Genomic DNA, 15,949 nt, shown 5'->3' on the forward strand with positions numbered 1-15,949 from the left:
CATAGCATAACTTCAGAGTCTTATCAGAGCTAGAAGAGGGATATTAATGTATTTTTTAAGTTTTTTTTTAAGATTTTATTTATTTATTTATAAAGAGACACAGAGAGGCAGAGACACAGGCAGAGGGAGAAGCAAGCCCCCCGCAGTGAGCCCAATGTGGGACTCAATCCCAGGACACCAGGATCACACCCTGATCCAAAAGTAGACACTCAACCACTGAGCCACCCAGGCATCCCTATATTTTTAAAGTTTTAAATTAAACATTGGATATGCAGTGATTGTAAATACAGTTTAATATATGTGTAAGATTTATATTTCTATATGCAGATAATATTTAGAGTTTGAAAACTATTTTTATGAATCAAAATATTTTAAGAATAGGAAAACTTGAAATTCTATGCATTTTAAAATTAACAGATGAAAACTAGATAGAACTCTATAACTGGGATATAAATAAGTAACTTAAAAATACTATGTTTAAAAAAAGAAGAAAATACTATATTGAGCGAACCCTCCCCCTACTTATTTATTATATAATCTGGAAGGATGGGAGTATACCAGCTTTGTAAGGTAACTTTGTTATAACAAGTTTGTATTGGCATGAACGTCAAAATTTTAAACTTTATAATTTCTCAGGATATATATAGATCTGTTTATAATAGAATTCTTGAGTACTTGGAAGAGAAGAAATTACAAGAGTGTATATACACACACATACACACACACACTCATGTATATATATGTTTGAGGATGCTTTTGACCATCATAGTCTGATTATATAATCTGTACTTATTTTAGCACACTAACTGTTTGAGAGTTATTTAATAATTTTTCACTTTATCCTTAGGCTTGTGTTGTAAAACGTGAATTTAAGAAAGCAGAACAGTTAATTAAACATGCAGTGTATTTGGCACGGTAGGTGATTGTTATTAAAAATACCATTTCAAATTGTCTCCCTCTACCTTATATCCTAATGGTTTTATATCTTTTTATAGGGATCATTTTGGATCCAAACACCCAAAATATTCTGATACACTGCTAGATTATGGGTTCTACTTACTCAATGTAGATAATATCTGTCAGTCTGTTGCAATTTATCAGGTATGTTAACAATTATGCTGCTTTTATTTCAACCTGAATTGACTTGCTGCCCTGTATTTGTTTGCGGTATATAACCCACTCTCTAAAAACAACTCTTTTTGACCCCCTCCTCATATATGAGACAACATTCTTTTATTAAATAATATGTAGAAGGACTAGAAGTAAAATGTTTTAGGAGTTAACCATCCAGGAAAAAAATGTTTGGCTTGTGGGCTCATAAATAAGAGTACTTTTCCATTTTTCATTTGCTCAGGTGATGGCTTATCTTCTTTGTTGATTTAGTATAAGTCATTACAGCTGTCTTTGTAATAACAAGGAGGGTTGATAACAATTATTTTAGGCCTTGTATTAGTCACTCTCAGGTAAAGGTGTTACACCATCACTCTAGACAAGGTATCCGTGATGTTTATAGTTCACTTATGAAGAAGGATATAGAGAAAAATACTGATGTGATTTCCAGACATATGAATAATTTTTATTGTGAAACCTTTGCCTTTTAAGTTAGATTCAGTCTTCAGAAAATCAGGCCTTATGGGTAACTTTTATGTTCTCTTGTGATTTCAATATAGGACTTTTGCTTCAAAACTGATGGTATTGATATATAGAACATATATTTAAATTACTAGGATGCTTAATATTACTGGGTAATGTTTTCTAAGGATTTATTGTATTAATTATTTTCACGACTCTTTCAGGCAGCCCTTGACATTCGGCAGTCAGTATTTGGTGGCAAAAATATCCATGTAGCAACAGCTCATGAGGACCTGGCTTATTCTTCTTATGTTCACCAGTATAGCTCTGGGAAATTTGACAATGCACTGTAAGTTCCATGTTCCTTTTCAGTGAGCGATTAAATGCCATGGCTATTGTTTTGTTTTTCCTGATGCAATAGTATTTAATGTATTTATGGATTAAATTTGTCTTCCTGGAGCTTTAACAGGATGCCTGTAATGTTCTTGAAGCCATTTAAAATCCTACCAATTGGGGGCAGCCTGGGTGGATCAGTGGTTTAGTGCCACCTTCAGCCCAGGGTGTGATCCTGGAGACCCTGGGATTGAGTCCCACATCAGGTTCCCTGCGCATGGAGCCTGCTTCTCCCTCTGCCTGTGTCTGTCTGTCTCTCTCTCTCTCTCTCTCTGTGTCTCTCATGAATAAGTTAATAAAATCTTTAAAAATAAAATAAAATCATACCAGTTTATAAGCTGTTCATTTAGATTTTATGTGGTTTAATATTGGGCGTTATATATCTTCATAAGGAATATGGCTTGGGAATCCCTGGGTGGCGCAGCGGTTTGGCGCCTGCCTTTGGCCCAGGGCGCAATCCTGGAGACCTGGGATCGAATCCCATGTCGGGCTCCCGCTGCATGGAGCCTGCTTCTCCCTCTGCCTGTGTCTCTGCCTCTCTCTCTCTCTCTCTCTCTCTTTCTCTGACTGTCATAAATAAATAAAAAATTTTTAAAAATTAAAAAAAAATAAAAAAGGAATATGGCTTATCTCCTGAATACTTCAGTAATTTTTGAGTAATACAGTAGCCTCTGTATTACTAAACGACAGACTTAATCTAAAAACATTTTGCTCAAAACATGCAGAAATGCTGGATAAAATATAACAATTGTCTTTGTAGATGCATAACTGAGCTTGTAGGAGAGAAAGTAAGTCCCCAAGGGCCATTCATGGACCAAAATCCAGCAGGGTAGACATGAACTATGGTATAAGTGCCCTGGGGTAATGCGAAAGCTTAGAAGTTTTTGTAACTTTGGTTGACAACAGTCCTGGATTTATGAGGTAAGGCATTTAGTCCACAGGAAGCAGTGAGTTAGAACTGAAACCTTCATCTGAAGCCAAGATCAAGCCTGCACCCTCAGGGAAGGGGTAAACTAGGAGGAAAAAATTCTCCCACTGACAAGAAAAGGACAAGAAAAGTCATTCATCTCAGGTTGGGCTCTCAATTAAACAAAAATGGAGCCTCGAAACTGAATTTATAACTGCATCATGCATTCAGGAACCCCCAAACTGAGGACAACATTAAAAAGCACTTTGAGACTGCTAGTTCTCCTAAGATGCCTTTTGGGAGAAAATGCAAAACTCTTGGAAATTCTCAACCCAAACCAAACAGATTTCTCATAGATCTAGCTCTACGACTAAGATGAATTCACCATAAAAATGTTTCTGAAATAAAGTAAGGAGATATTTCCTCTATGAGTGAGAATCAGCAGACATAAGGAACAGGATTAGAACCCAAGAATATTGGCTGACAAAGCTTCTTGGTTGATACTATAGAGTAGGCATCCTTAAATGATTAAATATATAAAATTTTATATAAATACATAAAATGGGTTAGCAAACTATGGCCTGCAGGGAAAATAAAGTTTTTATTGTAATATAGCAATACTCATTCACTCATGTGTTGTCTGTGGCTACTTTCAGGCTAGTATGTGGCCCACACAACCTAAAATATTTGTTCTTTGACCCTTTACAGAAAAAAATTTGCTGACCCTGGGATCCCTGGGTGGCTCAGCGGTTTAGCCCCTCCCTGCCTTTGGCCCAGGGCACGATTCTGGAGTCCTGGGATCAAGTCCCGCGTCAGGCTCCCAGTGTGGAGCCTGTTTCTCCCTCCTCCTGTGTCTCTGCCTCTTTCTCTCTCTCTCTCTATCATAAATCAATAAATAAATCTTTAAAAAAAAAATTTTGCTGACCCTGATGTAAAAGAAGGAATCCGTAATATTTTGGAGGGACAATAAGGGGGAGAAAGGGCAGATTTAAAAATAAAACAACTGATACCTGCTACAACCTGGATGAACCTTGAAAACATTCTACCAAGTGAAAGAAGCCAGTCACAAAGGACTACATATCGTATGATTCCACTTATATGAGATGTCCAGAATAGGCAAATCTATAAGAAACAGAAAGTACATTGGTGGTGACCATGGGCTGACAGGGATGGAAGACAATGGAGAGAGAGACTGCTAATGGCCCAGTGTTTCTTTCTAGGGTCATGAAAATACTCTGAAATTGCTTGTAGTGGTGGATACACAATTCTGTGAATATGTTAAAAACCATTGAATTGTACATTTTAGTGGATGAACTGTGTGATATGAATTTTATCTCAGGAAGAGCTGTTACAAAAAATAAAACGTAGTAGCTAGAATTAGAAAATAGTCATTGGCATTAAAACTCAGTAGACAAGTTAAACAGCACATTGGACACAATGAAAGTGACAGTGAACTGGAAAAGAGATCTGAGAAAATCAGTAATTACCTGGTAATGGGGATAGAAGCCTTGGAGTTATTTGAGGGAAACTGATAGATAAAACAGGCAGATAGCTTACCTTCTGTTTGGTGAGATGGGCCAGAAACAAATAACTAGACTTATCAGCTGAGAATACATGCTGTGTGAAAAAGAATAAAGTAAATAAGAGTAAAGAGCCATGGTACATTTTTTAGGGACTTTTGTATAAGCTAGTCTTGGAAAGGCTTTTCATTGAAGAGGGAGCTATGTGGATGGATATTCAGGGGGAGAGTATTCCATTAGAGATGGTAAAGCAAGTGCAAGAGTCCTAGGTGAGAGAGTATGCTTTGCATGTTCAGAAGAAAACTGTGAGGCCTGGGTGGCTGGAAGAGGAGGAAACGTCTGTTTCTGAGGATGGTTGATGAGGTCAGACAGCTAGCTTGGGGAAAGATGGTGAGTCCTGTAGGCTGTGATAACAGCTTCACAGTTTATTCTGTGGGAGATGGAAGTCCAGTGGATGTTTAAAAAGTTCAGTCCAGGAACACCTGGGTGGCCTAGTTGGTTTAGCATCTGCTTTCAGTTTCAGGTTGTGATCCCATGGTCCTGGGGTCGAGGCCTGTGTCAGGCTCCCTGCTCAGAGGGGAGCCTGCTTCTCCCTCTCCCTCTGCCTGCCCTTCTGCTTGTGCTCTCCCTCTGTCAAATAATAAAATCTTAAAAAAAAAAAATTCAGTCCACAACAGATTGGAAATTTAAAAAACAGAAAATAGTACCTTTATCACAGATAGTTTTAGAAATTGCATCAGTATTATAAGTTGTGATTTTTTTTAAAAATGCAATAATTATTTGCAACTAAAAAGAAATGCCAGAATATATTTATCTGTATTACAGATTTCATGCAGAAAGAGCTATTGGTATCATCACACACATCCTACCTGAAGATCATCTTCTTCTGGCTTCTTCAAAGAGGGTGAAAGGTACCTTTTGTAATTAGTCTCCAATATGTGTGTGTGTGTGTGTGTGTGTGTTTTAGATTTGCTGTTAATTGTAATAGATGTCGTATTGTGTATTTTAATGTTATATGGTTTATTTTTTTGTTATATGGTTTAAAATAGGGGTATTTGTTTATTTCTTTGGGTAATAGCATAGGATTAGATTATATCTGCGTATTACTAAAATAGCCAAGTCACTGATTTAAAGTATCTGCCTGCAAATCTACTTACAATTTCCAGTGGTTCATAATAAAAGGTTCGCTTCTCTCATATAGCATTGTTAGTAAGCCAAAGTATCTTTTATGCCTTTTTTTCTTCCTTCCTTCCTCCCACCCCCTTTTCCTCTCTGTCATGCCTTCATTTGTTCATTTCTTTTTGATGAAAAAAAGAATAACACATGATTATTGCACAGTAACCTGAGTTGTTCACATACCTTCAGCTTTAGTGCAGAATTTTGAAACTACCCTTTCTGTCAGGTTACCCTTAATGTCGCAAGGCTCTTACCAAATACCACTTTCTTCTTATTTTAACTTTTCTTCTAATGATTACCAAAGCGCTTTCACTTAAAAAGTATTTATTTTGCCAACATGATTGGGTGACTCATTTGGTAATTCCACACATGTTGGAGAAGTTTAACCTTAATTCTGGAACTGGTTCTTTTCCCTCCTCTAGGTTTGCATTTTTAAGTTACACAAGTAATACATAGTTGATATAAAAATTAAAAGTTAGAAAAGAGAAAATAATAAATCATCTGAAATCCCACCAATCCAGATTCAGCATTTTGGTGAATATTTTTTAGACTTTTTGCCTCCAAATAATGAAATGAACGAATGAATTTTTTTAGGTTATATTCTGCTTTTTTGACTTAATACATTATAAACATTTTTTTTCATTGCAGTACATGTGGATTTTTTTTTCCCCTAATGTTTTTAACTTCCCCTCTATTATTGGGCCCTTAGGTTGTTTTTAACCATTTGTTCTTTAAAAATGCTACAGTGAAAAAAATTTTTTTAAAAATGCTACAGTGAACTAAACTTATTCTTTTGTGCATATGGACAATTTTCCTAGAATAAAATTACCTCATAAAAGAATATGTATTTTTAAGACTTTAAATGGAATTTGAAAGTCTTATATGTGACTTTGAAATTGCACTGTCTTCTTGCCTGATTCGGTTGGTCAAGTGAGTGGGAGGAAACCAGTTCTTTTAGTTGTATTTGGTTAAAGGTTATATTTGATAGAGTATGGTTTCAAAATGTTCAACAGTGCTTAGGTACTCCTTGACACAGTTTCATAACTTTAAATTTTTGCCTTTGCCTGCTTACATTGCTTTAAATAAGAAATTCACATCAGCAAAATATAATAGTCCACTAAAGCAGAAATTCTGCAAAATATTTGATGTATACCATTGTTTTTCTTACATTTGAAGTCATTATACTATGCCAAGTAGAATGACCCCCAAAAGTATACTTTTTCATTAATGTGGAATTCATTTTTACCAGTTCTAAACCATAACCACAATCATTTATAGAATTTAATTTTAAATCATATGCTCTGATTAGCTTTGATAGATGGTTGGAAGTATGCTAATTTTATTGCTTTCTTAATCAGCTCTTATTTTAGAGGAGATTGCAATTGACTGTCATAATAAAGAAACTGAACAGAGGCTGCTTCAAGAAGCTCATGATTTGCACCTGTCTTCACTCCAACTAGCTAAAAAAGCTTTTGGAGAATTTAATGTACAGACTGCAAAACACTATGGAAACCTTGGAAGACTTTACCAGTCAATGAGAAAATTTAAGGTAGAAGCACGTTTTACTATCTTTTTTCTCTCAGTAAATAATTTCAGGTAATAAAGTACAATCTTAAATAATACATCTTCAGTAATCTGAACTAATAGAGTATACATATTTTTTTTAAAGATTTTATTTATTCATGAGAGACACAGAGAGAGAGGCAGAGACACAGGCAGAGGGAGAAGCAGGCTCCATGCAGGGAGCCCGATGTGGGACTTGATCCGGGGACTCCATGATCATGGCCTGGGCCGAAGGCAGGTGCTCAACTGCTAAGCCACCCAGGCATCCCAAAGTATATATATATATGTTATACTCCTACCTTATTCCACAATAGAATTGAGAAAATAGAGTATAAAACAACAGTCAAAATATAAATAAAATTCAAAATCCAAACCATGGAAAAATAAGACGTAATATCAAAACATAAAGCTAAAATGGCTATTATAATTAGACTTAAAACATAGCTGTTAGCGTGGCACCTGTCTGGTTCAGTCAAAAGAGCATGTGACTCTTGATCTCAAGGCCATGAGTTCAAGCCCTACATTGGGTATAGAGATTCCTTAAATAAATAAAAGCCTAAAAACAGAAAACCAGGGGCACCTGGGTAGCTCAGTTGGTTAAACATCCAGCTCTTGGTTTCAGCTCAGATCAGGTCATGATTTCATAGGTTGTGAGATTGAACCCGTGGTCCGGGCTTCCACTCAGTGGGGAGTCTGCTTAAAGATTCTCTCCCTCTGTTCCCCCTCACCCCAACTGGTACACGTGCACTTACAGTCTCTCTCTTTCTTTCACTTGCTCTAAAATTAAATCTTCAAACAACAAAAACATAGTGTTATGGGCAGCCCGGGTGGCTCAGCGGTTTAGCGCCGTCTTCAGTCCAGGGCATGATCCTAGAGACCCCAGATCGGGTCCCACGTCGGGACGTCTCCCTCTGCCTGTGTCTCTGCCTCTCTCTCTCTCTCTCTTTCTCTCTCTCTCTCTCTCTCTCATGAGTAAATAAATAAAATCTTAAAAAAAAAAAAAATAGTGTTAGCTATGTTAAGTATAGCCCTTAGCGAGGGCACCTTGATGACTCAGTAAAGAGTCTGCCTTCAGCTCAGGTCATGATCCCAGGGTCCTGGGATCGAGCCCTGTGTCTGGCTCCCTGCTCAGCATCGAGTCTGCTTCTCCCTCTGTCCCTTCTCCAGCTCATGTGCTCTCTTGCTCTCGCTCACTCGCTCTCTTTCTCTCTCAAAGAAATAAAATCTTAAAAAAAAAAAAAATGTGTTAGCCCTTAGCATAATGTCTGGCATATGGTAGGTATGCAAGAAATGTCAGATATCACAAGTATTATTATTATTTTTTAAGATTTTATTTATTTATTAGAGACGGGGGAAGAGAGAGAGGCGGAGACACAGGCAGAGGAAGAAACAGGCTCCACATAGGGAGCCTGACATAGGACTTGATCCCAGGTCTCCAGGATCATGCCCTGGGCTGAAGGCAGCACTAAACCACTAAGCCACCGGGGCTACCCACAAGTATTAATTGTAGTGATAAAAATTTAACTAAATTAGTTCTCCTTTAAAATTTTGGGTTATAAATTATTAATATTGTTCATTTTAGGGTTACAATAAGGAAAGGATGAGAGTCACTACCTAAGACATTCTTTTTCACCTAAAAATCCATCTACATATCCCTCAACCTGAGTTTTGTTTGTTGGAATAAAAATTGTCAGAATTTGAAAAAATAAAGCGTTAACCTATGTAATTGAACATTTTATAGTATGGAGTTTCTTAACAAGGTTCAATTAAATTTTGGAGGATGTTAACAAATAATTTTCATTTTAGAAAGTTATGATGTTCGTTTCTTCTAACAACTTATTATTACCAGGACAAATTTTCTCGTTTTTGGCATAGAACATAGTTACTATCGTGAGCTTATATGTATAGCTTCCCAAACAAGTAATGCGTCCCTTAGGCAACTTTTCGATTAACATAGTATGTCCTCTGATCTGATCATCTTATGCCATCCATGCCTTTGCATTTAGAGTAGTCTTACTCATTGTGTAAGAATTGTTTATATAAAAAATAGTATAATCTAATGGCTAATACAGCTTAATTATTTTTCAGGAAGCTGAAGAAATGCATATCAAAGCAATTCAGATAAAAGAGCAACTTCTTGGTCAGGAAGATTATGAAGTAGCCCTTTCAGTGGGACATCTGGCTTCTTTATACAATTACGACATGAATCAGTATGAAAATGCTGAGAAACTTTATTTGCGATCAATAGCAATTGGTATGTTATTTTAAAATTTTCTTAGTCAAAAAAAATAAAATTTTCTTAATTGATTAAAAATCAACATGTCAACATATCTTATATGTTGTGTAAGGGAAGTGTAATTACTAAGACTTAAATGACTTTAAAGCTGCTAAGGATATCCAGAAGCCACTCCAAGATCATCTGAAACATTTTGCTAAAGATGATTTATTGATGTTGAAGCTAGTAGTAAGAAGTATAACAGTTTAGGCAGAGTTACAAGTATAAGCAAAAGCAGTTATTGTAAACTAATTATGTAATTACTACTCCCTCCACTTCCCTTCTTCTGACTTTGACATCATAGATGAGGTCTACCTGTTTTTGAACTTGATACCAGTGGAATCATACAATGTATGTTTTTACATGTTCAGTTTCTTTTGGTGAACATGAATTGTGAAATGCATTTGTGTTGTTCCATATCACTATCACTTATTAATTTCCAGTGCTATATAATATTTTTTGGATTAATATATCATTATTTATCCATTCTACTGTTAATGGATATTTAGAACATTTGGATTGTTTCCATTTCAGGCCTATTATAAAATAAGATACTGTAGTCCTCATCTAATGTGCCTGTTAAAATTTTTCCCTGTTCTTGGGATTCCTGGCTGGCTCAGTTGGTAGAGCATGTAACTCTTGATTTCAGGGTCATGGGTTTGAGCCCCATGTTGGGGGTAGAGTTTACTTTAAAAATTCCTTATTTTTATATTGAATTGTCTGTCATTCCTTATTGGTTTGCAGAATGTCTTTATACACTATGGATGCAGCAAGCCCTTTGTCGGTTATGTGTGCTGCAGATAGGTAATGAGACACAGGTGGAGGGAGAAACAGGCTCCCTGCAAGGAGCCTGATGCAGGACTCAATCCCAGGACCCTGGGATCATGATGTGAGCCAAAGGTAGAGGCTCAACTACTGAGCCACCCAGGTGCCTTCTGCTGCTTGTTTCTAAATGGTGCCTTTAAAAGAACAGAAGTTCTTATTTCTCATGTAATCAAATATATTTATCTTGTCTGTGGGTACCCAATCTCATTAGTTTCTCACTTATCTTAGGGAATAAAATGAAACCACTCTATATTTTAAAAATTGAACTTATGTTGTCTTTTAAGAACCTCTTGAAAAAAAAAAAAGAACCTCTTGTTTCATTGTTTGAGCTTTCTTTCTCTCTTTTTTGTGCATGTGTGTGTGTGTTACTTTCAGGGAAGAAACTGTTTGGTGAAGGCTACAGTGGACTAGAATATGATTACCGAGGTCTCATTAAACTTTACAACTCCATTGGAAATTATGAGAAAGTTTTTGAGTATCACAATGTTCTGTCTAACTGGAACCGGTTACGAGATCGTCAGTATTCGGTGACCGATGCCCTTGAAGATGTCAACACCAGCCCCCAATCCACTGAAGAAGTGGTACAGTCCTTCTTGATTTCTCAGAATGTTGAGGGACCGAGCTGCTGAGGGAGGACCTCAGTTAACTAATTTACCTTTTCCCAGATTCCAGGGAATTCATACTGTGAAATCAATACCATGTTGTTTTTTAGGGCTGGAATTTGCATTGAAACACTGGTCCAGTCCACTGACCCTATTTGGGTGATCCCTATCTTGCAGAGTGTCTGTAGGAATAAGCATATATTCAGTTATATTCAGCATGTACCGCATGTATAAGTAGTCTGGCCCATATTTTCAACTTAGTAGAATAAACAACAGGAAATCTTTTTTTTTTTTTCATTTAAAAAAAAATAATTCATTTTGCAGAAGCCTGAAAAGAACCCCTAAATAAAACTATTTAAGAGTTTAAAAGAGTTGCATTCTTATTATGTAAGGATGATTTTAACAACTTTTTAACATATTCTTCCTTGTGGAGGTATTCAATACTGTATCGTAAAGAAATTTTATGGGGAAAATCTTTATATGCAGTATAGAAAAGTTCACACAGTACTAGTAGAAGAGGGACATCCTGACTTAGGTTTGGTTACCTTACCCAGAGAAGTGGATACAACCACTCTAGAGCTCTATTACAAGGGAAGGATTGTCAGATTCATCTGAACTGGACCAGTGTTGATCTGTAAGTAATAGAAAAGCTGACAAACCAGCAGTTTTATTAACCCTTTGGTTGTTTCAGGGTTTTTTGGTACAATGCAAGATGCTCTGATAGCGTTTGCTCTTAGGACCAGGAGGACCTAAAAAGGACCAGCCTAATGTAGAAAGGGGTTATTGGACCAGAGGCTTTAGGTTATTATTTTAGCCCCTGCATATACTTTTATCAGTAGAATGTTTCATTTAGATGTATAATGGAAAATAATAATGCAAAAATTATATTCATGTAATTAGACACCAAACTAGGGAAATTTGGCAACTTCAGTGGCATATCTTTAGTCAGTGTGCACAGATGGCAATGCCATAAGCAAGTCTATAAATATCTGCTGCAACCATCCCCCTCATTTTAAATGTTTCCCTAATAATCAATGCAATTAACAAGTATATTGGCTAAGAGTCATGAAATAGTTCATGGGTGGCAATTTAAGGTTACTGTATGGTTTGTGGGGATTAATGGAAAAATGAATGTCCAAAAGAAGCAAGTCTTCTTAGAGAGCCTTCATTTTTATGGTAAATAATAATACAGCTGAGTCATTTTATTTGAAATTCAAGAGTCAAATGCAGAGATCCCCTAATTATATATCTATTTCACTAACTTATCTTCCTGTTTATTGGGTTTTGATTTTTTTAATCTTAAACCGGTCAGGTTATTTAATGTTGAGGTAATTAATATTCAAATTTGGAAAGTTGCAACATGTAGCGATTCAAGAAACAGAAAGGTCTTTTGCTGTTACCTCAATTCTTACTATAGTGGCCTATTTGGTGCTTCTATAGTTAAGAATCAGGGTTTCCCCCCTATTTTCAGGGGTTCATGATTTGGCTGTTAGAGATGTTGCTCTTGGCTAATGCTTGGAGTAGTCTGTGGGTGAATGGATGTGTGTTGAATTTTGGTTTTCTTTTAACATGCACGTTGGGATTAGAGTGGGGAAGAAATCTAAACTGCCACATTGAGTACAGAAAAAATTATTTGGAGATTTCAGGTAAATTTGATTTTAAACACTTTTTTGAACTTTGCAAACCTAATCTTGTTTAAAACTGTTATTTACAGTCTTTTTAGTTATGAGCCAGTGTTTTTAAGTCCCCAGGAGGGTACTGACTACTGGGGGAGGCACATAAAGAGATGAAGCAAGCCTAGATCCTAATATTATAACTATGATTTCAAAACCTGGGTTTATTCCTCAAATTGAATTATTTTCTTTTTAATTTTAAGAAGAGTACATTGGCACACCTGCACCTCCCCTCCCAGTTCAAAGCCTAATGCCAAGAGGCACGTCTTTATTAATTACCAAATAGTCTGTGTGACCGAGGACTGACATTTATTAAGTTACTCAGCTCTATCCTCATGGGCCTATATATTTAATACCTCCAAAGATATTTTCAGGATAGGCTTTGTATACTTTTGTTGGTTATTTAGAGTCCTGTGGTATGTTTGTGGTATAGGAATGTCATGGTAAATTGTTTTTCAATAAATATTTTGAAACTTACGTTTCCATATGAAGTTTTTTTTTTTTTTTAATCAATCTGTATCTCTTGGTTTTGTGCACATATAGCATTTCCTAGGATAAAACCAAGCAAATGATTTAAGGCCTCATCCTCTCTTAATTCAGTTTGAACTCAACCTAGCTCACACTCAATGATAAAGCAACATGATATTTAGAAGCCTAAGATCACAGGGTGATATTGTTAAGTGGCAGCCAGTTTTTCTAAAAAAAAAAGTTAGTTTCCCTATACCAGTGTTTTAATGTAGTTTTCTGTAAATCCATACAATTGGATTTAATGCAAACACTGTAGGCTGAGAAAAGAGATTGACAGCCTGTTAATGATAGAACAAACAGTATGCTGTTAATTCTGGTTCTGATGAAGGATAATACCTTAATTTTTTTTTAAGTGTGAGATTTTTCCTTTTCCTAGGGATGCTTAGGGTCATTTAGAGAGGTGAATGTCACCGTGCTTTATGGGGTTAAAAAGAATCTCGAAGAAAAGAGTAAAATTTACCTCACAATAACCAATAGCTTGCACAAACTTTTCACATATGGTGGGGTAGGTGTAAGGAAGCCTAGACCAACTTAAAGATTTTTCTGGAACTTCAACAAAATAATGTTAAATAAGGGGTCTTTGGTCTCATCCTTCCCTGACTTTGATTTCTTCTCTCTTACCCAGTCTTTTTTCTAAAGTTTGGTGCTACTCAAATTGGGTGCATCAGGGGGCTCTGTAATACTCCTGTGCCACACAGATAGTCCTACATCCAGTGTAATAGAACCAATTGGGCTTTTTAGACCACAGTTTTTATGGGTCCCCAAAGCCCACTTTGCCCAAAGCTCTAGGACCCTTATCACCATCAAAGCTCTGTCTCTGCTTGGTTAAAAACAAACTCAGTGTTGTCTGTAATAATCCTTGTGCAAGTATGCGCTCATTTGTGAAAAAGGATTTGACAAAGGCCTTCAATCCTAGCCTGTTTGGGAAGAATTCATAATGTTGTGAAAATTAAGTACAGAGGCTGCTACCTTATAAATAAATGAGAGTGCCATTTGGGGGCTCCTTGCATGCAAACAGAGTGCTGAACAGTAAACACACCTAAAATATGACTAAAGCTTTTGGCCATACTTTACAAATTGAAACAATAGTTTGCTTAGTAGCAGGTATTCTTAACTGCCACTTGGTCTTTATTTTTTTTCCCCCAGAATTTGTAGCCTTGCTGATTGCAAATTGTTCCTTTTCTGGATGACAAAGTTACTACTGGAAAAATACTTATTTATATAAGTACAAACTTTTTTAAGAGTTTTATTTTTGCTTCAAATATTAATGTATATATTTCACCTCTTGGCTTTGGAGGACCTCAGTTCTTGCTAGGAAAAAAAATTTTTTTAATCTGACATTTGGATTAATCTCCAGCTTGAACACTAGTAGTTGTATTGTCCACAAATCTCAGGAATGTGTTAGGCAGAAAACTGGTTTTAACCCTGTTGGTGATCTGAAGGAGTGTGCTTTAGGATTTATTAAATAATACTATTCTTTAATTGCAATCCTAGGTATCTATAGCATGAGTGGCCTTAGTGAGTTTGTTGAAGTGCACATTTTTTTTCAAAAGTAAAATTTAAGATTAAAAATATATGCTATATTATAGATATCTAGAAAACCTGGTTTGTGGTGCACAAGTTAAGTGTTGGATCACTAAATAATTGTTGCAGGTACCATTTGTGTAACATTACTCATTTCTGTATATTCCTTTTATGGAAAGATGTTGCCATGGTAACTAAAACTTTTCAATTTAGTTCTACTTTTATGATGTGAATGAATGCTACATTTTATTAAATATTACCAAGTCAGTACTATTTTTATACTTTATTAAGCGACAGGGGATTTTAGTTTAATAGGCTCAAGAGCTCTTAATGAAACAAATTACTAACAATTCTTTACATGAAAATCCCCACTAATAGTGCCACAGTAATTTCTATAGAAATATCTAGGGTCATTGATAGATTTTTTTAAGACAATTCTCCATTGTGTCAGAATGACCTTTCTTATCATCCTTAACACAAACTTGTCGTGCCCATCATTATTTGTAACCATTGAACCATACTAAGTATGTTTGTAACCAGCATTGTGATATATTCTGTACTTGTATTGCTAAAAATGAATTATTGACCTAATAAATATAGTGTTCCTGCATTCACAGTGTGTATTCGTTTCCAATTCAGTTGTGATCATTTTTGGTGGGGACTTGGGATTATTATTGCAACCTGTTTTTATTAGAGAACAGTATGAGAGAAACTTCTAGAACTAGAATAAAAGTGCTCTTGTTCATGAAAAATTAAGAGGTGTGGCAGAGGAGACATATGGTAATGGCATCTAGAGATATGGTGGCTCATGAAAGTACTTTGGAAAAGACAGAGCAGTATAGGGATCCCTGGGTGGTGCAGCGGTTTAGCGCCTGCCTTTGGCCCAGGGCGTGATCCTGGAGACCCGGGATCGAATCCCACATTGGGCTCCCGGTGCATGGAGCCTGCTTCTCCCTCTGCCTGTGTCTCTGCCTCTCTCTCTGTGACTATCATAAATAAATAAATAAAAATTAAAAAAAAAAAAGAGCAGTATATTAATCAGTGGGAGGGTAGTGGTGATTAGTGTCTACAGAAATAATTACCCCATTCTTTTCCCTATGCATCAATCTCAGAACAGCTGAGGCTGGTGCAGAGACCTGGGAAGTTCTGTTGGCAATAGTGGAGAAAACCCTGGGTCTGGATTTGGGTTCCAGCTCTGCCTCTGAGCAGTAGGAATTTGAGATATGTTATTATAAGCCTCTTTGTGTTTCATTTCCTCATATGAATGGTGGGGTCAATGAGATCTTTAAAAAAATCTGCCATGGAAGAGCATGAATCTTAAGCATGTAGAACAGCTAGTGAGGAAATGAAACCAAATCTTAAATTACTATAAAAAAATTAACGTTTAGACA

The 15,949-nt window shown here is 36.2% G+C and overlaps 1 protein-coding gene across 1 annotated transcript in view; it reads left to right on the forward strand.

The window, feature by feature from the left end:
- The window catches only part of APPBP2 (amyloid beta precursor protein binding protein 2), a 70,057-nt gene extending 54,885 nt beyond the window's left edge, over positions 1-15,172 (forward strand). The window contains exons 7-13 of the mRNA XM_038547989.1: positions 848-915; positions 996-1,101; positions 1,797-1,921; positions 5,218-5,303; positions 6,927-7,117; positions 9,220-9,385; positions 10,607-15,172. Of these exons, the coding sequence (XP_038403917.1) occupies positions 848-915; positions 996-1,101; positions 1,797-1,921; positions 5,218-5,303; positions 6,927-7,117; positions 9,220-9,385; positions 10,607-10,860 (996 nt within the window). The 3' untranslated portion in view covers positions 10,861-15,172. The remainder of the gene's footprint in view (positions 1-847; positions 916-995; positions 1,102-1,796; positions 1,922-5,217; positions 5,304-6,926; positions 7,118-9,219; positions 9,386-10,606) is intronic.
- Positions 15,173-15,949: the final 777 nt, after the last annotated feature.

Source organism: Canis lupus, chromosome 9, assembly GCF_011100685.1.
Source record: "Canis lupus familiaris isolate Mischka breed German Shepherd chromosome 9, alternate assembly UU_Cfam_GSD_1.0, whole genome shotgun sequence".
NCBI lineage: Eukaryota > Metazoa > Chordata > Mammalia > Carnivora > Canidae > Canis > Canis lupus.